Source organism: Erithacus rubecula, assembly GCF_903797595.1.
Source record: "Erithacus rubecula genome assembly, chromosome: 5".
Taxonomy (NCBI): Eukaryota; Metazoa; Chordata; class Aves; order Passeriformes; family Muscicapidae; genus Erithacus; species Erithacus rubecula.
In genome coordinates, this window is record NC_136687.1 from 58,355,521 (window position 1) to 58,381,529 (window position 26,009).

At 39.0% G+C, this 26,009-nt stretch overlaps 1 protein-coding gene across 11 annotated transcripts in view; it reads right to left on the reverse strand.

Moving 5' to 3' along the window:
• GAB1 (GRB2 associated binding protein 1) overlaps positions 1–26,009 on the reverse strand; it is a 94,304-nt gene that overhangs the window by 26,341 nt on the left and 41,954 nt on the right. For 8 of the 11 annotated variants that reach the window (XM_079307378.1, XM_079307382.1, XM_079307381.1 and 5 more), the window contains exons 2-3: positions 12,906–13,200; positions 2,688–2,901 (exon numbers count right to left, since the gene is read on the reverse strand). In XM_079307378.1, the coding sequence (XP_079163504.1) occupies positions 2,688–2,901; positions 12,906–13,200 (509 nt within the window). Of the gene's footprint in view, positions 1–2,687; positions 2,902–12,905; positions 13,201–20,218; positions 20,416–23,483; positions 23,549–26,009 lie in introns of those variants that run through there. The other 3 variants (XM_079307376.1, XM_079307377.1, XM_079307385.1) reach the window with 3 other exon arrangements.

Consider the following 26,009-nt stretch of genomic DNA (forward strand, 5'->3'; position numbering starts at 1 on the left):
ATGTTTCACTGTTAGCCATCTCACCCAAAAAGAACCTCAAAGCCTGGAAATAAAATTCAGTGGTTCCTAGATTACCTGTAAAGTAACATGCAGAATCAGAATAGAAAGTGTTCCCTCTGTACATTGGTAATTTTTAAGTCTAAAGGGAAAACATTTGAGTAACAGCTATTAAGGCTTGCACTTTACACTAAGTCTGTATGAAATACACACATAAATTGTTCCAAGCCTGGAAAATAGGAAAATGAGGCAGCCATCTATTTTTTTTTCTTTGCCTGTAAGGATGTGGATTGGGGCAGAGTGCACTCTTACTAATCATCTTAGTAATGTGCTACACAGATACACAAAGCTCTCATTCCATAGGAAAATGTCTATATGCTCTACACCCTGTCCCAAATCCAGCAGCTTACCTACTTTACCAGACATAAAGCACTGGCAGTCATTTTAAGTGGAACTGAAAGTCCAGCACAACTGTTATTCTGAATTTTCACTATCATTTTTTAAATTTTTTTTTTTAATGAAAGGACACAGCTATTCAGTTACAGAAAATAAACTAAGCCCATATAATACTCAAGAGACTATAATGTCAATGTCTTCAAATATTCCTATAAGCCATCATTTATTTAAACAATTTCTACATTTCCAAAGATTTTTGTTCTGTTCTTTCAGTTCACCAGGCATTTTTTCTGCACTGAACTTTTTGCCTTCCCCAGTATCTTCTCCCCTGTGTCACTAGTGACTTCCTTGAGAAATTCTGCAGGCTAATCATGGACTCTACACTTTGCCACATTTGTGGCCCCTTCCATGGTCTCCTCAGCCTCTTCTTACCCCACACAACACAGAAATGTGGAAGTCAGGTCAGAAAATCAATTACACATCCCAACCTTCATAATTCCTACAAACACCTTCACACTCTGATGGTAAAACTCTGCTCTGAGCCTGTTCCTTGCAGAAGCAAATGGGCACTCAGGCACATTTCTGGTGGGCCAGGGCACTGAAATCCAAGTTAATTCCTCTGCCAAGCTGTTCTGGAAGTGATACCAAAATCAAAAGCTTTTGGCAGGAACAGTGACATTCCTCTGCAGCATTATCAGCTTCTAAACATCACTAAACACTGAAACCTTCAGGACTGGGTTTCCCCTTCCCCTGCAGGAGGTTCTGAGGCATTCCATGCTGCCTGTAACCTGCACATTCCATACTCTGGGGGAACTGCAGGCTCATTCCCCTGTTTATAAAGAAGGCTGTAAAGGGTGGATGCTTTTCTACCACATAATCATCAGTAAATGGAGCAGGAAACTCCTCAGGCACAACAGAGCAAGATAAAAATGCCAAGGGAGTGCAGAGCACATGGCACAGGCAGAACTGGCAGAGCATCAAGGTGTTGATGCAGAAGGCACTGCCACTGAAAGGTATGGCCCTAAGGAAGCTTGTGGAATAGTCATGAAAACACTCTCAAAGGGAGCCTTCCTCAGCCTTCCACGTACCTGTCTGTAATCACAAAAAAACACGAGGTTTTGTTAATTTTTCTGGAAATATCCCAGCAGATTTTATTTGAAATTACTGCAGGAAAGAAGCTTGCCAGAGGAATTTATAAGGTTCTAGAGAATGCTCAAGGTCAGAGGGACCCCTGGACATTATCTGCTCAGCTTTTCCAATACCTCTAAGCAAATAATCCAAAATCAGGTGAGGCACCTCAGGAGCTTGTCCAGTCAAGTTCATTTGTGGCTCTTTTACATAGTATTTTTTTAAAGATGACAGAGACTCCAATATGTCCCTGGGCAGCCTGCTCTGGGAATGGCCACCATGATCCATTCTGGCAAGCCACAGTGACATTTCCCAGGTAGCTACTATGAATATCACATCCTCCTAGGCAGGAGGTGGTGTGCATTTATGTAAGTTAGAAGTAGCAGATGGAGAAATAAATAGAGATTTAATTCTGTAGAAGTTCTAAATTTTTCCTTCAAATTTCCTATTGCACAGTTCTCCAGAGTGCTGGCTGTGTAGGTACTCTTTATTTAGTTAAAAAAAAAAAAAAAAAAAAAAAAAAAAAGCTTATTTGAGTTTGCTTTTAAATATCTGTTATTTGGAAAAAGCTGAAATTCAGGATATGGAAACTGAGTGGTTTCAGCCTCTGCATTCTTAGTTATCATAAAATAATTGGGTTTTTTTCTTGTTTGAGAGTCTGAACCATGCTGGTAATAGTGAACAAATGCCACCTGAAGATCACTGTAGTCAGTGATGTGGTAACCTGGCAGGTGATAATAATGCCAGCATGGTTTCTAAACCCCTCCCATGAAAGCTTTAACTGGGGCACCAAATGCCAGGAGAGAAAAAAGCTAAATTTCTGCAGCTTTTTCTGGTATTAAACTGGACTAAGCAGACCAGATTGTGGCTAAAGAAAGAGTGCTTTGTGCCATGCCCTGCTCCAAGCTCCAGTGAAATGCTTGGACTGCTGCACTACTGTGACACTTCATGTTGGCACTTTTGGAGAATGCAATATGGGTCTAACACTGATAGAACAACTTATTATTGCAGCAAAAGGTTTAATCCATGGAAAGAAAAGTAGGAAAAGTTACAGGCAGCTTCCCTGTGTAGAGCTGTGCATCCAAATACTCATAAAAATGGGTTCAGCACAGACATTCTCGGCCTGTAATACAAATAAGTGTCATTAAGAAACAGAAGTCACTTACCTCATAGGTTCAGGTTTTTTACTTTGACAGTTTATTAGCAGTAAGTAGTCTTGGGGATCTTCTTGTCCAGAGGAAGGCTCCAGAGGGGGGACGTTGATAAGGCGATAAGGAGAAGGGAGGGAAGATTCTGCTGGCACGGAGGGCGGTGAAGTGCTGATGGGCAAGGGCAACTCAGCAGATGGTTGTAAAGAGCTCACTGGTGGCTTCACAGCATCTGCAAACATGAGCAAAGAGCTCTTTAGACAGTGAGGAAACAGCAATAAGAAAAAAAAAATCATTAACAGAGGATGAAAAAGAAATCTCGGGTTTAATTCGAATTTGTGAAATTGGACGTTAACGTTTGTGTCAGTGTATTTACATTTATGTATCAATCTTTGTATTTTCCAATCAATTTTTTAAGTAAGCCTTGGAAACAGAGGTTCTGCCTTTAGTGACTTAGCCTGGCCACAGAAAGAACCAAGATGCTGACAGCTGCTGTAATACAGCTAAAAACACAAATCTGTTGTTTTAATCAAGAGCGGACAAAGGCCCAGAAGTTATTACTTGAATGTGGCAACCTGAGTCAGCACTAGCAAGAATTCATTCCTTTTTGACCAAGGTCACTTCAATTTTTGAGGTTAGTCACCAGGAAGGACCTGGCCACTCTCAAATCTGAAAATCAAGAGGAAAACTTCTGCTTTTGCAATGGAAAACTTACAACTACAAAAATAATGGAAAGGTACAACAGGTAACATGTTCCACAAAGCCCCCTTATTATATACCCTAATTTTTTGTTGTGTGTGGGTTTTTAAAAAATAACCTTATTTTTATAATTTTTATCCACTTCCTATCCATGTATATTCTAAAGTAACTTCTTTTTTCCTTCCAAAGACATGTATCCAGACTATTAAAGTATCTGTGAGACTAGAAAATATCTACACCATCAAACATTAATTTGGCTTTTTCATTGTTTTAATGACACATGGACTAAGAACAACATAATTAAGCAAACTGTTTCCCAATTATCAAGGCTCCCTGGCAACTCACTGCACATTCCAATTTGCACATCCCAAGAATGGACACTGATTATTAGCATTGTTTAAATGAACATATTATTATCCAATGCTCCTGCTCCTGTCAGGCTTACAGCTATGCACTACAAAGTAGCTTCATCCAGCTTCTGCTTCCCAGCATTACCCTGGGAAAAACCAGATGAGCAGCCCAGAACACAGCCCTCCTGCTTCCAGTTCTGTGTACACCAGGCACAAGTGATTTAGACATGGAAATAGAAATAGCAGCACTTGCTTTGAACTCCCATGGCACCTAAACAGACTCAGAAATTAAATCCCACCACACCCATGTGGGTGGAAGAAGTCTAGGTGTATGAAAATTCCTCAACTCAACCTACCTGAAAAGGTAGGATAGCCTAAAAAAAGTTATTATGAAGGGTTGTGGCTGACCTATTCATCAAACTAGTTAGCAAAAGAAAGGAAAAAGCAGGCTGTATCGAGGGATCACACACATAAAAATAAATTGATGCACCCAGGTCAGATAAATAGTAGTATAGAGATGTTTATAATTCATAAAATCTTTATACATTACATTTCTTGAAACACATATTCCTGAAAATTCCTGACCACGTCCTACAGTTTAGAAAAATGGGGGAAAAAAGATAAAATTCATTACATTGTTTCCTGAAAACTGTTACTTAAAATAGCCAATGTTTACTTAAACACCCTTGTCTTCATTATTCCTATGCACTTCCTATTTATTTGTGTTCTAGAGTCACTTATTTTTTTCCTTTCAAATACAACAGCACTTGGAAGCAAAAGCTACTAAAAAAGTAGCCTATTTTCTACATGCTGAAATAGAAAACATGAACAATTTTCTATCATTTAGGAAATTTGAGAGCTTGAAGGAGCCTCTTGGAGGCACCTACTAATGTTTCTTGATTTCCCCTAATGCAGGGGCTCAACAGCAGGAACAGGGAAGTGCCTGAATGGACCTACCAGGAATGTACTTCTTGTTCCTGGAAAAGTGGTGGTGGGAGAAAGGGCAAGCAGCTCCCTGCCCTGTCCCCTGCAGAACTGAGGAATACAAGTAAATTTATGCACCAGTAAGAGTGGGGAAGAAAAGTTTCTTTTCTTCCAAATACATAATTCTTTGACCACAGTTAGAGATGAGATCCTGTGCCACAATCCCCACCCATTCCTGGGCCCTGGCTATGCACAGCCTTCATGTCATTGGAGCTGCTCAGTGCCAAGTTCACACGAGGGGAAGAGAAGAAATCAAACAAGATATCCTTGGGGCTTCCAGGGCAGATGGGTGTGGAAGCCAGTCCTCAGCAGCCAGGAGAGCCCAACAGGTACAAGGTGAGGTGCCTACGTGACCTGATGCAATTAAACAGAGCAGCTACCAGCATTCCCATGGACCAGCATTCCCAGGAAGAGTGGCAAGAATCAAGGGTAACTTTTCCAGGGGAAAATAAAATGGAGAATTTTGAAAGAGGACCATTGTATCGACAAGGTCTGATGTACTGCTGCAGTTTTTAGGGCACCCCAAGACAGAGCTTCCACAGCCTCTGCTGCCCAGCCTCTGACACACTGTTCTCTGAATTTCTCCTATTTCTATGAGTGCCTTTATATTTGTGACCTTTACTACATCCTGTGGCAGTGAGGTCCACACCTTATTACACATGACATGAAAACCTGCTTCCTTTTAAACCTGCTGCCTGATAGCTTCACTTGATATATTTCAGCTCCCATCTTCAAAGAAACTGAACAATTGCCTTCTATTTGTAATTCCCATTCCCAACTTTACACAACTTTGTCATAGTTTTTACTGAGTTGGTGCTGTTTAATTTTTCCTGGTGCAGAAGCCATTTCACATCTGGTTCTCCTTTATCCTCACCTTTCCTGGCTCTGCTACTTTTTCTTTCCTGAGAAGGGAAACTAACTATTGCACACAAAGCAAAAAAAAAAAAAAAAAAAAAAAAGAAAAAAGTCTGGGACACACTTACTGATTTCCAAAGACATAACAATGATTCATTCTGTTCCTTTCCTAACCTTTCCCTTTCAATTGTTACTGAATATTCAAGGTGATGCTGTCCAGCTGTCTGGAAGCTTTATGATCTGTTCCCTGAGCAAGGATTTGGAGCCCATTAATGTTAATGGATCGTTAGGGACACTTTCCTTCTGAAGAGTTGCCTCATTTATTTTGACACAGATAATACTTGATAAAATCCCTGATCCTCCTACAGATCTGTGTGGGGTTTGTTTGAGATTGGTGTTTGTGTGGTTTGGTTGATGGTTTGTTTTTGGTTTGGTTTTTTTTGAAGCATGTAGAGCATTAACTATTAAAATACCAAATTTCTGATCTGAAATCCATCCTCATACAGGCATTCTGTATGTGTTAAATAGTGTTTAAAGATCCACTGAACTTGGTCTAAAGCACTTCAGATTTGCTTTATGCATTGATGCCATTTCAAATTTGGCTACAAAGGAAGCAGCAATGTTAAAACTTTCATCACTGAGCAAATGAAGGCTGTTTGCCTATCTCCACCCTCTCAAATATTCTCTTCAGCCACATACTCCTGAAGCTGATAGGAAGGAAAGTTTCTCTCCCAGCAGCCCATTATGATTTCAAAGAGTGCAATCATCAGCTTGCTCCACTTTGGACTAGCAGATTTTTAGGGAAGGGGTCATCTGCACACCAAAGAACACTGTAAGTCATTTGGGTTGTTCCCAGAGCTCAGACACTCGGACTGCTTTGAAATAACTGGGAGCTGGAAAAACAGCCAGAATATTTAGCATGCAAATGAGTCTAACAAGAATCCTATTTTGTTTTTATAATTCTTGCATTCAGTACAGCTAGAACAAGCAGCTTTCTCAAAACAGGGCGAGAGTTTTATCTTTTCTGAGTTGGCTTGTTATGGGCAGTTATAGCTTCATTTTCACTAGAATTTATACTTTGTTCCTCATAACCATTTTTGTATCTTATAAAAAAAATGAGCTAAAAAGAGCATTTTCTGAACAAGAATAACAAAAGGTTCCACTTTCTTCCTTCCTTCTTAACTATACGAAGCTTCTTTATTCCACAAGTTCCTGTATATCTGTGCTTTGTGTGCAATCTAGCAAATTTGTGTGTGAGAGTTTCCATTTAGGATAGGGTTTATATTTTGTTTTTTGTATTTTTTTTAAATGAAAGCAGAAATTAAATTGTTTTCTTCACCATGATGTACAGTCTCTTAATATTCTAATTATGCAAAAACTTGAAATGTTCTCATAGTGAACAAAACAGAGCCTCATTACTGCATGCATTACTTTAAATGTCAAAATTGTAATCAAAGAAAGAAAATGCATTCTTTGCACATTGTAGGTAGAAAAATGAAAACAAAAATGGGATTTTTCCATTGCAACAGTGAATCAGCAACAGATGTGCAATGGCATGATTCTTCTGTTCTTCTGAGATGTTTTGTTCCATCCACTTACTGTAATGCAGGTGTTATTGAAGTAACCAGTGGCCAACAAAATATCAGAGCAACAACTCTGTGCAAAAATTCACAGATACAAGTAAGAGCCATAATTAAAAACAAACAAACAAATAAAATCTTCATAACTTCAGCTGAACTGTGTTTTGAGACATCCTGGAATCAAAGGGCCACATGTGCACACACAGAGCACAAGCAGGTGCATGCTGGTGGGCACTTGCTCTGCTCACACATTAACTCAATAGATTAGGGCCAAATCAAGCCCAGAAGGGGCACAGACACATGAGCAGGGATTTGGGTTTTGGCATTAAGTGAACAGCTTGGCATCAAAATGAAATCTATGCAGGAAAACTCCATACTGAACCTACAACCAGATAAAGTCCTTTAAAATGCTCTAATTAAAATTTTATATGCATTCTGTAGATTTATTTTCTTAGTTTAATACAATCTCATAGTATCTCTCTCTTTCTGAAGATAAACATGATACTTTATTTAAGGCATGAAGAATTCAGCTTTGCACATTATGTCCAGGACAGCCCTGCCTGCTTCATCCCAACCAGAAATATGACTGACTGTTCCAGGTTCCATCACACTCTGAAGTTTCCAGCTTTCAGAGCTAACATGTAAAATTTAGTCCTTACTATCTGCAGTTCATGTGTAATTTTAAGCTGCACTTTTGGTCACTCATTTAAAATTTGAAAATATTGAAAGCATTTGCACTCAGATTTGACTCCCCCTCTCCACCTGCAATTTTCTTTTGAAAACTGTTCGTTTAAAAGAAGGAATAAGATAAATATCTGTAACCTGTTCTCCCCATCCTCAGATGACACACAGACTGGGTGATGCAGGAAAAAATAGTCCAGGAGTGTGTTACAGGCTAGCTTCTGTAGGTGCTCCTGAAGAGAAAGAGTGCAGCTCACCACACTAAAAAACTTGGGAATTCTTTTCCTTCACTAAAAAGCCCAGAGCTTTCCTTGGCAGGGTGTGCTGCTCTGACCACGTGGTGACTTTTCCCAGCTGGGGCTTCAGCTCAGTGCCTGGACCAGTATCCAGCTGTATCTCTGTTCCAGAGAGGTTTCCATCATTCCATGTGCTGCTCCCAGCACCTCAAGGCTCACGGGACAGCAACCTGCAAAACACTTTCCTAACCCTTCTCCCAGCAACTCAGCAGTAATGTTAATAGCATAAGAGGTGTCCAGCAGGAACAAGAGAAAATTAAATTAATTACTAGGCATAATAGATTCAGTTTATTTTTCATCAAGGAAGAGCAGAATCATCTTCCATGTGAACTTCTGTAACATGCAGCTGTCAGCTTAAGATAATTACCTCAAACACTCAAGGTTAAGATTCGGATCTTAAATCAGATAGTAAACCCTGATAGTAAATTATTTTTTTAAATAAATGTGGTTTTGGCTCAAATCTTGTAAGGGGAGACCTACTGCTGCAGATTTTGTGCTCTATTCATCATCATCATCATCTTACTTAACCACCAGTTCTTTTACTACATCATCTGAGGCAGAACACATCTTAGTCCTGTCTGCTGTTCTCTCTTTCTCCTTTGGATAACAATGATCACCTCAGCTTGAGCTACCAGCTACCAGCTCTACCAATCCCCTGATTACTCCTATGCAATTTTGTTAGAAAGCTCTAACATCATTCTTCACATTTTACTATTACCTTCCTCTCAGTAACTCCACCCTTTAAAAAATCATATTTGTATGTCTCACTGGTCATTATCCCCCAAACTTTATTTACTCAAAGTAAATAACCAAAAAAGCCTTCACAAAACAGATGCCTTTGTCCCACTATTCCTTCTAAACGTACTGCCTCACTTCTCTGGAAAGTTTCTCTCCTAATGCTTAATTCATTTTTAACTTATTTTTTACTGCACTCTATGTCATCAGTCACCCATCCTTCCAGCATGTCATCTTTGAGCCAAAAATTCTTTCTTAGCTAATCCTTCTAGCTGAGAGACACAAAATCACCTCAACTCTTCATTAAGTACATCCTCCCCATAGTGCAAACTTTTTGCAAATTTTTTTAGCTTATTACTCTGTGCTTGCACTTCTCTTCATGCTCTCTCAGAGCCTCCATTTCTTCATCTAGAAGCTCAGCTATTTCTGCTTCCTTTTGAGCCCTTTAATGACCAAGGACTCAAATATTCAACATGTGCTATTGGGATGCTGATTTTGCTTTGCCAAGGGTGCCAGACCCTGTCATCAACTTGTTAAAGCTGCCAAAGAACATTTTTTATTTCTTACATGCAGACCCTTCATGCAGGAAGGGCACCCTAAACACCTCTAATATTCACTATTTATTTATCAAAGACAAGGTAATGTTATGTTCATCCTGTCATCTCTGATATTGCACGCAAGCTGTGATCAACCTGCAGTGCATGGGATTATCAGAACATCATTCAAAAAAAGCATTGCTACCCCAAAATAATTTTGTTATTCCAAAGGCAAAAAGGTATGAGGACATACACCAGATAGCAGCAGCCTGAGCAGAAACTTTGAAAGCATCATGCATGTGTGAAGTAAACTGCAGCTCCTTCAATGGTCCTTAAGATGAGAGAAACTTTTTTCCACATTTTATTATTCGTGTAAATATAATTATGGATTTCAATGCCTTGTTCTTCCCTTTTCCCCCTCTTCTTCTCTACCTTGCTATTTCTGGTTTATTCAGCTACTGCTCTCTTTATTCAAATGAATACATGCAAGTAACATGTTTGCATCTAGTAAGATAATTTCCTCCTTTCCCTGCTCTGCCAAGCATGCAATTCAGTAAATTACAGAAACATGGAGCTGGATCACATATGAAACATTCATCACAGATGTCTACTAAATTCTAGGGAAGGACTTTCATAGCCTGTGCTTAGATATCCTTTGAGGGGCTTTCTTTATCATTACATCACTCACTGAGACAAAAGCAAATTCTCTCTCCAGATAGCAACAAATCTATGTCCTGTTTATCACCTTTTTTTTTTTGAAAGTCAGTTCTGCCCTCAATATTTTCTTCTCAGGGAAAAAAATAAAATCCTTCAATCTTTCTTCTCATCAATCACTTTTAAAAACACATTTCTACCATTCTTTAGACATTTATCTTCATCCTTCTGAAAGTTCAGAAGTATTTCAGAGGACATCTCCACAGCAGCAGGCACAAAATAGCCATTACCCATCAGGTCCTTTCAGATTGTCTCTGACTAGAGTTCAAATGAAACACTGGTCACACATTTTTGCCTCATAGTTCCATTTTAACCTCTAGATGATCTCTTATATCATGATCTGACAGAGAAAATATGAATGCTAAAAGTGCAGTATGGCAAACCCAAAACTCATGTGTAGCATCCCCCAACTTTCCACATGTATTTTAAACAGAAAGATGCTACAGAAAGAATATTTTACAGCATCCCTCTGAAAACAAGAAGCATTAGCTGATGAAAACATAAAATGTACCCAGGAATTTATTTTTAAAAGTAAAAGAATTATTGATCTTATTTAAAATGAAAATTCCTTCCTGTTTCTGTCTTGTTTAAGTTTAAAATACCTAAATCACTGTAAAACCTTTCTTGAAAGAAAGTCCCTATAAAAAGCCAAATATTGCATGTATTGTAATTGTAATGCAATCATTAGAGATTAGACTACACTATGATGCAACCAGAAATGTGAACAGTCAGTGCTGGTAAATATGATTGAAGAACATAAATTTATCTACTCTGTTCAAATGCAAATGTAACATTGCAGATCTCCACAATGAAGAGATTTCACATGCATAGATCAATTTCTACTTGAAAGGTCAAAACAAAGCATTAGGTGAAAATGAGTACTCAAAATAATTTCTAATGAAATAAAACAAAACTTTACACCACAGGAATTGCTGAGTCTTTGCTATGTATTAAAGGATCAGCTCAGAGCAGTACTCTTTCTCTGTTTGGTCCAACACCAAAGCAACAACTCCACATTTGTTTTCTAAAAGCACTGCTATCTTGCAATTTTTTCTTTATAAATCCAAGGAGGCAATGTTTCTGTATTTCTAAATGAACCCCAGCAGAGGCAATAGGGCAGCAGTGTCCCTAGTTCTTGATTGAGCAAAGGATGACAATGACAGGGCACCCACAACACAACCCTTAATCATTCTGGCAAAAGATATTTTGTCCAGCTTCAAAGAAATCTTCTGCTTCTACAGGCTAATAGAAAGATTGGTTATGCCCCACACTCCTTCTGTTTAGCTGCAGACTAAAATAATAATGTATTTTTACTGTCTGAACTTCACCTGTTCTTTAACTTCCCCAAACAAACTGCAGGTGAACATGGATTTTATAAAGTACATTTATGACCTGCTCTTCTATTGGCAGGAAGATCCATCTTGGAAAAATAAGAACTTGGCAATAAACCCTCAGCAACTGATTCTCCCATTTTCCTTGTTTTAAATTCTTCCTCAATGCACTGCAAGGCCACTAAACCCATAAAAGTCTGTGAGCTCTCAGTCGTGTGAAGTAAAGGTGTTGGGATAATTCAGCCAAACCTAAAATGCCAAAGATGAAACATTCAATGATAGCAAAAGCTCAGTTTGTGAGGGCACAGTTACATCTCTCCACACCCACAGCAGGTTTCATCTTCAGTTTGAGGACAGAAAACACAGGGCTGACAACACAGCAGCTCTCAAAGGAAAGGGCTGATGGTTTTGAGGGGACCCCACCTCTCTGTTCTGTGCAATGGACACGTGTTCCTTTGTGCTCTGCCACAGTGCTGCCAGCTCAGGATGCCTCAAAAAAAATGCTGGGACTGTCAAAAGAAGCAAATTCCCTGAATTTGCTATTAGAGTGTTAATTTATAATCAGATTTTCATGACAGAGTTGTAGTTCAAAGCTGCAATAAGGAGAAAGAAAATGGTCCCTTCTTCAGAACACATCAGTACTTTCCAGTCACTTTTGAAGACTTGGCTGGAGCAAAGTGATGCAAGCCCCTTTTTCTCCCTCACCTCCCTCAATCCACAATCCTACAGAAATCAGGGATTTATTTCTAGCCCCTTCAGTCAGGCATGCCTTATGTATAACCCTCTTACCAACCCTACTTTAATCTTTTCTTGGAACTGTGCACTGAACTACAGCAAGTCATGTAACCCACTAATCTCCAAAAGGAATGCAGGAATAATAAGTAAATAAATAAGAATGCATTCAGGACAAGCAATGGCCACAAGGTATTTGCAAGGAATTAAACACACCATCATGTTTCCTACAAGCTGCCTTCATACAAGATCTATTTTGGTAGCACTTGAGTTGGATAATGCAGAACTACAGGTTATTTTTTGTTTGTTTCAGCTGATGGGGGGTGGATTTCTTTTCCCCCAAGTTTCAAAGCAGACGGAGAAATGGTAATATTAGAAACCTGACATTTTGCACTCATTCCTGCTTGCATAACCATATGTTTTTATACCAAATGGGACTCCTTTGATGATTATGAAGATCTACTGCTGTGCATGATTTAAAGAGATTTTTCCTGTACTCCCAAAACCTAACATCACGCAGAACAGAAGAGCATCATCCAAGTTTCTACGGCACACTTAATTTGTAACAAATTCTGAATATCTCCCTCTGTTCTGCTTGCTTTTTTTTTCAGGGTAACAAGGAAGTTTCAGTGCCAATACACACAACTTTTAAAACATATGCCAGCTAAAGATAGCCATCTGATCTTTGAAACATTCTTCACACACAGGAACCACACTTTCTCAGAAAAAGCAGCAGAACTTACCCTCATCTGTAGGGTTGAACCCACAGATATCACAGATACATCGAACCCACTTATTCATCTCCTCCTCGCTGTCTGCTACCAAATAGAACACCCGGTCTATAGTGTTGATATCAAAAATGTAGCTGTTTTCAAACTCCTTCTTGTTGAATGTTAACCCAGCATCCACTTGCTGGCACAAATTTAAGTCAATAATTCGGATAGGTTTCTTGGCATGGTCATTTTTGTAGTATTCCAACACATCCGGGTCCCCCGTTAAGCGGCCGCTCCGAAGCACAAACCATCTTCTCTTCCATGCCTGGAAATTGGGGAGAGAGAGGGAGGAAAATTAGAAGGAAGAAATCACACTTTAAGACCTTTTATGTGTGGTTTTAACCTGGGTTGAATGAAATACTTCAATTATTATACTGAGAGATTATGCAGCAAATACCTACATTTAACACTATTTAGGTATTGTTACAGAAGTGGACTTGGGGATTAGTGAATTTGTATTTTAAATTTTATATCTTGGCTTTGTAGCAAGCAGATATATAAATTAAAACACTGTTTACAAAATGAGAAAGCATGAATACAGTAAAGAAAAAAGTGGGGTGGGGAGCAGGAGAGGGGGAATCAAAGCACACAAAAAGGGCTGCTGAAGGAAGCTGTCATAGGCATGGGAAAGTAAAAAAAAATGACAAAATAAAATACATCTTTAAGTGCTCCATGGTGTTTTGTTTCCAATATCTGTTGTTACAGGCTGATGCATTTTAACAAAATTTTTCACTGATATTCAACAGTAGTGGCCTGCATCTAAAGAACAGACAATGCTCACATTGTACATGCACCTGGATGCCAGGGGAACTCTGCACTCAGAACCTCATCATATTTCTACAGTAGTACCTCTTATAGAAAAAGAGCAACATTATTATTTTTTGAAACTGTTAGGGAGATGGGGATGGAGAGAATCACCAATAGTTTTACCACATAAACCCAGTCTTTGGGGAAAACACAGAAGAAATGAATTTGATAGCCTGGCACTGTGCCTATTATACCAGCCCTCCTGATGCTGCAGAAAGAAGCTGGTCTAAGAGAAAAGCAAAAGCAAAATGCCTCATTCTCTAACTAATCCTCAGCAGCCTTTCATCCCTTGGGCCTCCATCACTTGCCATAATTCCCATCAAAGACCTTAACTCAAACCACACAACCAAGCTCAGCATACAGCTGTCCTGCTGCTTCCAACAGCATCTTTATTGCCCCACTTGGCTGAGATCTACCAGCAATACTAATGCTAGCAGCTTCTTTTTGTACCCCAGTGCCAGGACAATGGGCACAGCAGAAGAAACCAGATATACTGCCACTGCTCACTAGGAGAGCTGCACAGCTTCCACAGTGAGAAATCTGAAAGCAGAGCCCAGACACAGAGGGGAGTCATGCATTTGTTCTCATATTTTTCAGCAAAGTTGGAGACCAAGGTAAATCAGTGCAGTAGCCAAGCCACTGTGCATTGCACCACAGACCCACACCATGCCCCAAGGCACCCCACCTTAAACTTCTCTAGGATATTCAAACAAAGCAGCCAGCAAGTGCTTTGGAGGATTAAAAAAAAGAAACCAGCAGAAGAAATGCATAAATAAGATAGGTGAGTGTATTTTCCTTTTGGCCAGCCTTGTGCTAACCAAGGAAAGGAACAGAATCAGCAAGGATGGTCACAGAAGGGGTCAAGATGTGTGACATCTTTCAAACACTGGGATAGCAGCTTTGAAAACAGGAGTTTCTTACTGTGGATTAGGGAAAGATTCAGAGCCATTTCTGTGAGGCACAAGAGTGCATTCATTTCATTTTTTGTAGGTGCTACCTTCAAACAAACTCTTAGAAAGAGGGTATAAGGGACAAGGAGCAAGAGCTGCACTGCCATCTCCCTTCTCTGAATGAGTGCCATCAGTTCTGCCCCACAGACTCACAAAACCCTCCCTGGGAAGTGGGCATGACTTTTTGGGTTACCAAGCTTAGAAAGCTGTTATGCAAAAATAATACAGAAAACAGGAGAAAGGGAAAAAAGACAGGCTAAGTAAGGCTTGTGATCCATTCTCCAACTACCAAAGCTCTAAAAGTTGGTCTTTTTTTATTTTAAGAAAATGTCTATACTTCACAAAACAATTGCATTTATTGTAGTTCTGAATAACAGCATCTGCTTTTAAATGCTGAACTGTGTGAATCAAGTCAAAGTCTCAAGCAACTAGCACTAAGTATAACTGAGTGAACAGCTAAAATGTAGAGGATGTAATAGATTAAACCCCTTCAATTTAGATTTCAAATGTGAGAATATCCCAGCAGCACAGCTGGATAAGCACAGTTTAACAGTGACCCAAAAACATCAGCAGAGTTTGTTTTGTTTCCTGCTTCCAAATCAAGTGACAACTTAGATGCTGGGATAACAGGAAACTTCAGTAGGGGAGCCTCTCTCCAGGCAAGGCTGATCACAGATAACTGCTACAAGCTGCTTCAGAAACAAGCTTTATCTTTAACCTCAGCCTTCAGTCACTCAGATGAAATTTTCAAAGCAGAAATCAGGAGGAAAGAGATTAGAGATAGGAGAGGAACAAGAGCAATGGAGAAGCATGATGAGTTTTGTCTCACGGTCTGTGCAACGACAAAACCCCATGCAAAAAAAAAAAAAAAAAAAAAAAAAAATCCATCAACTCTGTATCAATCAGGAGTGCCTCTTCTAAAAGTTTATTTCTAGTACTGTGTTGATAGGTTTTTAGAAATCCCAAAAATTTCTGTTGAGTATTAATGAGCAAATAGGATTTGAAAACTGAGAAAAAACCATTGAGCTAAAAAGAATTTCCTTTCAGCCCTTCAGGCTACAAAACAGCAACTCTTAAGTATTTAAAACATTGAATTTAGCCTGCTAGCACCTGCTACTATTTTTGAAGGTTTTTCACATAGTGCATATGCGAACATTTATTTCAGTCCTCTAGTGAGTCACACTCTGAAACTGGCACAGATTACATTCAAAAACAAAAGCAATTCCATAAACTACACACTAATAAGGCAGATACAAAGGTTCTCTGGACTCCAGCACAAAGCACAATTTAGCAGCAGAATAAAGCTTAAAGCCAGACAAGTGAATTGACATCAGCATCCTTGCTAATCATAGTACAAAAGCGCCTCTATACTTTGTCAAAGTGCAAAATGAGCTCACATAAATCACCCTTTGTTGTTTGAAAATATCTGGGATTCTTAAAGCTTGATCTATTTTTAACATTTCAGTATTTGTCTCTGCAAGGAGTGCTGTGCACTGCCCCACTGAAGCACAGAGTATTGTGCTGTTTGTGCTGTGTGTGCAAGGAAGAGCCTCTTCAGCAACAGCTTTCCAAAGAGCAACCTCTAAAAGAGAGAGATTTTTAATGCTAGTTTTATCTTTTCCTCTTTATTTTAGCCCATTTCTGTCTGAAAATTTTGTGTTTTATCTTACAGAAGAGCATGCTACAAACTATTTCCCATAATCACTCAAAAAGATGCAACCAATTAGCATCACAGGAAAATTAAAGGTGCCAGTTATTTATCTGTCACATAACTGATGTTATTATCAGCCACACATTATCAAACACTGGTTTGCTGTGCTAGAAGCCAACTGCTTTAAGTTTAACAAGTTGAAAAAAATAGCCAAAATAAAAATTGCACATTTTGTAGTTATTTAATTCTGGGAAGAAGTCTGAGCAAATATTTTTTTAAAAAATGAAAGATTCACTCAAATATATAAAACATGTTATTAATACAAATGAGGTTTAAAAATATATTTTATAACTATACTAGCACTTAGTCACTAAACACTTCTTGCAGAGGCAAATGCCTAATTCAGAAGGAAAATGGCTCATTTATAAGTGTTGTGAGGCAAACATCATGGCAATCAAGCTCACCAAAAGCCTGTGTAGTCTTTGTAAATTAACACAAAACACAGTCTAACAAGGTTTGCTGCTTTTCCCCCAGCCTAAGAAAGGCCTTGTGTGCCTCTGAGTTGTTTTCAGCACATCAGCTGGGCTAACACAGGACACCAGCCAAACATTGTCCTGCCCCTGTCATGAGACCATCATAGCTACAGAAACCAGCCTGTTTGCCTGCTCTGGGGGGAGGCTGAAATGTGACAAGCTGCTCACCCACAGAGCATCAAATGATCACAGGAACAGTGGAATTCTGTATTTTGCATGCAGCATTTTGAGTAAGGTTAAGGTAAAACCCAGACATTCCTATAGTAAGGGGTTTTTGGTTTTTTTTTTTTAAGGTTTATGCAAACTGCTGATTTCAGTGTGAATGAATGAGCTAAGAAATTGACAGAAAGCATCATGCAGTGTTAGGGTTTAGTTGGTTTTTGGCTTTTTTAAACTACTTCATACTACTCTATGCAGTACACAGAATTTACAATATATTCTTTCAATAGATTCTTTATTTACAATATATTCTACTCACAAGAGGTATGCCTGATGAAGAAGTTGTAGCTATACTTCCCTTAATCTTTACATTTATGGACTATTTTCCCCTGCCCTCTCCTCATACACACTCTAGACATACCTCATTCAGCTGCTGCATGTAGCTCAAAGATGTAGGAAATAGGGGATGCACATGTAAATGGAAAGGAAGGAGGAAGGGGCAGGAAAGAGCAGACAATTTATATTTTTAAAAGGATTTAACCTTCCTTTTAAATCCCCTTAAGCTGTTGCTCAAGAGGCCAAAATAATTATATGACATGTTTAAATAAAAGCTTAGAGATTTTAAGTCAAAGACAGCTTTTTCTGGTCAATTTTTTACAGATTTAGCTCTCACATGGCCAAGTGACTGCTTACTGATAAACTGCTCAATTACCCTTCTGTTATTACCCACCATTCTAAGATTGCTTAAAGTTGATTTTCGTCTTTAGCACATTTGCCACCATTTTTCTTCTGGGTAGCATCCAGTCAAAAAAACCTTTTAAAACTCCTGAGCACTGGCTAAGATAAAGAGAGTATCCCTTACATCCCATCCCAGTAACACTGCTAATAAATCTTTCCCCAAGGATAACCAGGAAACCCAAGAATAAAATCACAAATCTCAGGTCTTCCTTCTCATCTCTCAAGTGTGCAGATGTTTGTGTTTAGGTTTCCATCTCTGTACTCACAGGGAGTTTTAAAGGGCACTATTTGGCATCCTCCTTTCTCAGATATCAACTCTCTCCTGGCAGAAAGAAATTACTTACCCAGGGGCACAAGGATGCTCAAAAAAAAGGACCTGGTGTTTCATAAATGCACAACAAGACATTTCCTTACTCCAAAAGAAGTTATGAAGGAAACAGAAGACAGAAGACAGAACATGAACCAGAGAGAAGTAGGAACAGCAAAAAACACAACCTGAGGTGACTTGATAAAGCTCTTGTGGACATTTAAGTCCTGGAGCTACTATTGAGCATTTTTCAGTGGTCTGCTGGGATCAAGATTTAATTTTCTTTATGCTTTTTGCTCCCATCTATTTAATCTATTCCTCCCTCTATTATTTTTCAGTGCAAAGGTTAAACAACGGAGAAATTGGTACATGTCTTGGACAAACAACCAGAAAAAGGATCCCCAAACAGCAGCTGAGTATTTTTGCCCTTTTGCCTCCACATTTCCAGTATCCAGGTATTCCAGTCATGGCAGAAGACAAACACACCTCTGGCACAGCTCCACTGCCTTGTGTGCTAGACACATGCCCCCCAGTAAAGCTCAAATGAAACAAAAATAAAATGTTCCTTCACACTGTGCTGCTTTTTCAGTCCTGTTTGTGGTCAGCCTAGCCCAGTGAGAAGCATCCCCAAGGAGCTGCATCCCACAAGGCACGTCTCAGGGAGCACTGCTGGGAAGGAGCACAAAGAGGTCACACCAGGTAATGACACTGCAAGTACAGGACTTTACTTTTTCCACTTGCTGCTCTTCCAACTTGCAGGACTGACTAACTCCAACATGGTGAAATTGCAAAATTTCAAATGTTTTCCCTAAGAAGTTAGCACTTGCAGATTTCCATATGGATTTCTATATAGATTTCTTAATTTGGGGTGTTTTAATGAAAGTGTTTGCTGTAAATCTTTTAAAAGCTTTTTGATTGGTTGGTGTTCTGGGGTTTTTTTTAATCTAGTTTCTTTTTTAAAGGCCATACCATGAGCACCAGGAACTTAAGAATATGTAATTGCTAGTTATTTCTGAAACCCTTGTCATAACACCAACTGGCAATAGACATCATCTTATCCTCTTCCCTAAAAATTATGCCCTTTATTTTTTGAAACCTAAGACAGAACAACTAAATCAAGAACAAAAAATAAAACCCCCAAAGCATATTTAGTGTCTTAATTCTATACAGCAGAATCAGCAATTCCATGATTTGACAATAGTCCAAACATTCTACTCTTAGTAGTGCTAGATACTAAGAAGTGTAAACAGATTTCTGGAAAACAAACAAAAGTAATATGAGGAAAACACTGAATATGTTATGACTTTCTTTAAATACTTAAGACTTGTTTTCCAGGAAGCACCATCTTTTCTCACTGAGTAAAATAAGGAAAAAACAGTCTCAGTGGAAGTTTCCACTCTCCTGGCCATCATCCTGATCATCTGTTCCGAATACACACAAGGCCAAAATTTCCTGTTTTCAAACTATTGTCACCATTTTCTAGTCTTGTGCTGTCGATTCTAACTTTAGCTTGTTAAATAAACAAAACACTGAAAATACAGCAGAACAATACTTCCACACACTTTTACTGTGAGCTCTGCTTCAAAACTGATGTTTCAGCACGTGAGTTAGTCTGCCAGCCTGAATAAAAAAGCCAAAAAAGGTACGAAACAAAATGCTGACAATGGAGCACAAACTGCTGCTTTATTGTGTGAATCTGAAACTAAATTAATATCTTCATTGTTCTCTCCATTTTGCATGAGAATTCCTAACTTTTTCTTGCCTTTTGCATCTTTTTTCCTACATCCTTATCCCTATTTCTGATGTGCAATTGTGCAGCCAGGTCTGTACCATCTAATTCACATTAAACTGATCCCTATTACCATGGTTTCAGTAAATACCTTTCTGCAACAGGTCAGAAATTTTCTAATGGCAAGCACAATCTTACTCCTGCACACCAGGGATTTATCACCATCTCTTCACCAAAGGAGAGCCTATTCAGTGCTATACAGAGCAATAAAGCAGCAGCAGGACCTGAGCCCCCATTTCACTGTCACCAAGGCAGGACCAGTGACCAGATCTCTCTCTATTCCTCCATCCTCTAATCCAATTTAAATGCTTGTAGCAGGTCCATTGGTTCTGATCCCTTGCAAACCCACCTTTTCCCTTCTGGTTGTTCTCCACCACCCATCCTGTGTGGCCAAGACATAACTCCTAGGAACTTGCTGGGAGCATGTTCCCCATCACTGACCTGAGCTTTGCCATCTCCTCTCAGCTCTCCATCTCACTCCTTGGTCAGCAATGAAGACACAACACTCACAGCATGAGGTCTGCTTTGGCACAAGGAGAGCAGCAGCTATTGCAGGTCCCTTACTCACACATCTATATGGCCTTTGGTAGGCTGTTTCCCAGAATATTTCTAAAATTTGGTCATTTCCTTTCTGATCATGAGCATGCTCTGATCATCCCCCTTTCTAATCTTTCCCTTATCTATCTGATTTGAAATAATGCTGCCAGGAGAATCTCCCTTCTCTCATTCTGATTACATCATTCTCTATTTCAAAATTCTCCATTTATTGACTTGCATTATTGTATTTTTAGGCTTTTTTTCCTATTTTGAGGCTTTTTCTACTGAGAAAGATCTGTGTTTTTACTTGACTCCCTCTTGCAAGTCTCCCCCTGTTGCTTTTTGCTCTACCACTGATACCAGATTTGGATCATTTTTCTTTCTCTCCTGCATTTCTCATCTTTCTTTTGAAGGCTTCCTGAACAAATAAGCAAGGGCAAGACATCTCCTTCCTTCAGATTCCTCCTAAAGTTCAGCCTTTTTGATAGTGCTTGTGATCACCCAACTGAATCACAGTGTGGCTTTGCATCACATGGATTTATTTTGAAAATAATGTTTTTGTGTGTTCACCAGACAAAGGTTGGTTTGTTGAAGTTTTTTTTAAAAAGTTGCTTCAGTCTTTTCATCAGCTTTTAATTAGAAGTCACTTCTCCCCACAACTCTTAATCTAAGAAAGCAAATCATCCAGGGTAGGCTCTGCCCTGTTTTCAGAAGTCTCTGTACATGGATTATCCGAAGGATTTCCACCATGACAGCACCCCCTTTTTAAGACAAGGCAGACAAGACACCAGCCAGGCTGTTTGACTTGGATTCCACTGAGCTCATGGCTGTAGGCTGCATGAAGCAACACCCAGAAAATTTTAAAAATTAGTATTTATAAAGATGTGAAAAATTCAAAACTCAGAAGTCAAGCCTACACTCCACTGATACCAACAGCTCCAATGGGCGTAATTGGGGATTAACTATTTCACCATACATTTTTATCCTTTCATTCCTCATTTCCCAGGAGTACAGTAGTTTTGAAGCAGTGTTTCTAACAAGATAGGGAAAAATTCCCATTTCTCCAGATCACAAGCCCAGTGCTTCCCGTAATATTTTGTACAAACTGAGTTTTATTATTTTTCCTTCTTACTCTCCCATGTAGATACCTATCTTCATAATCTGTGAAAGACTTACACACAAGGAAAAACAAGAGGAGACACTAGAATTTTGTAACCTAACAGGGGTTTGGATCCTCTAAAGGATCCTGCAGTTGCAGTGACCATACAACACAGGTTTGAGTCACTGCTTCATGTTTGGATCACCCAAACATTGTTTTGAAAACAATACAAGAGCTTTCTACAGATGACAGGAGGCCAAGCATTCTGTACATCATCTCCTCAACAAAATATTCATAGGATTAAATCCTGTGCTTTGTACACCCTACAAAAGAAAGGGGATTTAAGCTACAGAAGCATCAGTTTCTCAGCTTCAATAGGGAATGATGAATTAAGAGGGATTTAGCAATGAATTAAGGATGATGGTACAAAGATACCCCATAATTTCTACCATTTGCCTCCCAAGTAACTAACCTTGTTTAGCCTACCAGTTACATTAAAGAAGCTCCTAGCCATCCATTAACACACAGTTTCCAATGGAAATTCAGTCTCCAATGGAAATTCAGACTATGTTTTAAGTAATCCTTACAAATTAAATTTAGGACATGCTGACACTCCATCCTTATCCATTCCTTGTGGGAGCAAGGATGCACAGTCACTGACACCTTGTGCAGAGCAAGGCAGAGCCTCTCTTGCAAATACTCAGCCACTGCTCCAGCAATGAAAGGACTGACACTCACTCAAGCCCTTTTCCCTCCCCAGTGAAGGGAAAGCTCAAGGAAACCTATTGTTCTGCACAAGCTTCACATGGGGAATCAGCACAGCAGTTTTTATATACTGTGAGGCACTGTAAGGAATTCCTTATTCATCTATAAGAAACATGTAATTCTTCCCCAGTGTAGAAGAAAGGGGAAGAATTAGGAATGGCAATCCACATTTTACCACTAAAACTATAAACTTTCTCATTACAAATCAGCAGATCTGAAATGTGCATGTGCAGAGATGGCAGGAAGAGTTGCTAAGAAAAGTAAAAGCAAAGATAAAATAAAAACCAGCATTCTGTCTGATAATACATTCTCACTTTACATGGCTGAAAATATTTACCAATTGGGCTCCAGCAGTTTTTTCTGAGCAGAACTGACCTGAAGAACTCCAGAGAAAAATTTATTTCAAAACAAATAAGCACAAAGTCCAAATTCTTTTCAAGAGATTATGATACATAAATTCCTTTCACTATGCTCCTTAACCCTGAGTTTCTATTGTAGCAAAAATATTGTTTTCCCAACAATGCAAACAATACTTTTAGATTCAAAAGTAAATTGACAGTAACAAAATGGTTAAGAAATTCAGAAACCAGCAACACCACACACCAACAGCAAATTCAACTACATACCGGGATCCTTGAAAATTAAGATGTTTCAATATAATTACTTGGATTATCTTACAAAATATTCCTCTAGCTCTCATCAGCTCACATGAAAAAGTTTTCTGCTCCTTCCCATTATTAGGATGAACAGCTTTGTAGAACCACAAGCAATTCCCAGCTGTGTGAACAGACAAGGAATCACAGGCAGCTCTTTGGTAACAGATACTTAACAGATAACAGTATTTGTTTGGTAACAAATACTAAGGTAAAATGTATTTTTAGAGAGCTGTATTAACACACCTATCATAGCAACAATGTACTAGAGCAATACATCAGACCTTCTGTTTGCACTTCATGGCACAAAACCTTTCTCTTTTTTTTCTCTTATAGAGCTAGTGATTTGAGTGAGAGAGGTTTAGGCTCTTGCTCAGAAACAGAATTCACCGAGTTAAATTGTAAATCAAAACGAAAGTTCTTTCTGAACAAAAAAAAATTCAAGCACAAAGATAACATTCCTTAAGGAAGCCCCTGTTTACTCTCTCCATTCTCCCCATAGCTAAGTCCCAAAGCAGAAAAACAAACAACATCAAGAGCACAGTTTTTGACTAGTTTACCTCTTCAAGCCTTCAGAAAATGTAAGCGATGTCGTGGCCATTTCTGTAGTTTTGTCTACCCCAAAATAAGCAAAGCTTTCTTTTTCCTGCCTGCCTCCCACCTCACTCTACACCACCCTATCCTCATAACCTTTGACCAACAGGAAGCAGACACAATGGACTGAAAATAACAGCAATTGTAAGATTTCAAATGATTTAATACATGAGGGGTGGGCTTAAGATTTGAAAAACTTCCCTTGCTTTGGTATTTTCAACAGCTGCTTAAAATCTGTAATTGTATGTAATCTACATAGATTTAAAAAGTTAGTTCAAAATCCTCGGTTAAAAAGGGGCTAAAAACTGTGAAACTTTTACTAGGCACTATTAAGAGCACAGAGGTACAAATGCTGGCATATGTTGAGATTTTGTGTTTAAGTCATAGTCATTAGGCTGTTATATCCAACAAAATTAGTTTTCCACCAGTGTAAGAAAGAGCAGTAGAAGTTTCTTAGAGCATTTTGTCTTCCTTTAAAAACTTTTAAAACTTCCTTTTACAAACTTTTATATATCTGATCTTTTATTTCAGAAATAGGCATATGTCCCATAAAATCAGAAGGCATTCCTTGTAATAAATGCCAGCCTCCAATTAAACACTGCAGTTGATCTGTGGTGATGGAAAGTCACAGGTCAGTTTGCTAAGACAAAAAGGACTTTTGCTAACTCTAAGTAGCCAAGATGCATTTTGTGGTGTAGAAGGAAAGATCTTTATTCCTCACATAAAAGCCCAAGCAATGATCCCACACATATCTCCAATAACAGTAAAAAATTCATGTGCTTTATATTGTACCAACAGCTTGGCACAAGCACTGGAGAGTTACAGATTCCAAAGTCCAAACAGGCAATTACAGCATTTCTTTTTATTAGTTACAATGTTTTTTGCCTTGCACCCCGAGTACCTGCTGATTATTATTTTGCAAAGCCACAATCATGTCCCAGGTTCCTCCTCTGTGGTTACACCACAGCACACAGAGGTCACAGAAGAACAGAAGCACCAACTCAGAGAGGGACTCACCTCTTGTGCCAGAGCTGCACTGGGTTTGCAGCACAAAGGAAGGGTGGGATAAAGGGTCAGTGCCATTTTTACACAGACCCCTGGTCCTGAGCACACCAAACCCAAGGTACTCCCGCAATCAGAGGGGCTGGTGAAATCCTCTGCCTTCCAAACACCAAAAAATTCAAGCTATGAGTATGACATGGAATAGGTCATAATAACTTTCCAACATTATTAATGTTCCAACACAATTCTGAGTATGCTTGCCACCCCATGCACACACTTTATCAAGCATTCACTGCACCTCTTCTGCACATTAGGCACTGCCCTTTTCCACAGGCATTTTAATAATGGAATTACAATAGAAACATTCTTTTTTTTTGGCAGGGGAAGCTCAGGCACTGCATTTCTGCAGGGTAACACTGGATCTACCTCGTCAATGCAGTATTTCATTAAGGTCTGCTAGAGCTCAAAATAACCACAGAGAAGCCCCTCACAGCCCTTGGTATCCAACAACAACTTCCAAACACAAAACATTCAAACAGCACAAGAGCAAGCTGGGGACAGCAGCACCAGCCACCACTGACATGTTAGAGGAGAGCTTGAAGCACAAAGAGTTCAACAAGGAAAGTAAATACAAGATCCTCAGCCAGCTTGCAGTTTAGGAGTCCCTTGATACCACTCTGTCTGCAAATAGGATCCTCCTCTTCCCTTCCCCCATTTTAAGACACAACCTGATGCCATCACACCAAGGAATAACAGAGAAAGGATATCCTGCCTAGATTTTCCATTATACAGATCAAATCATCAATCCAGAGAGGTCTTTGCTTACACATGGGATAAAAAGAAGATGCTTCCAACTGATAAACCCTGAGAAGGAAGCAAGGTTGGCTCCATGACTATTTTTATGTAGTTAGCATTCACACAATGGCCAACCCCCAGGGTCCATGAAACCTTCATTCAAAATAAAATGAAAATTAAAAAAACAGGGAGTTAGCATGTTTGAGAGGGGAAAAGCAAAAAGAAAATAACTAGAAGGTGTCAGATATAATTATGCTTCTTCCCAGACTCACCTTGAATTCAGTTTGGATGCTAAGTTTAAGTAAGTGAAAAGATAGGAAGCTTTATGTCATTGTCTCTAAAAATTAAGCATTTCCTTCAACAATTGCTGGGTGAAATCTTTCTTCAACAGTTCTTGTCATTTTGACTAATACTCTTTTGCTGTAAATATCATATGACAAAAAGTAATCAAACAGAGAAAAATAAAAATATCTTTCTGTAGCTGTTTTATGAAAGGAGGAACTTGTTTCTTAGCCCTCATTTCCAAGGGCAGATGCCACAGCTGTGCTGCAGCTCCAGCTGAACAGCTCCCTGCATCTCACCACCTACCAGACAAAGGGCATTTAGTTTACCAAATGTCCAGTGTTTCACATTTAGCTCAGTTAAAAGCATCCCACATCTAAGGCTTCATCTAAGCATAAGAAAAGTCATGCTTT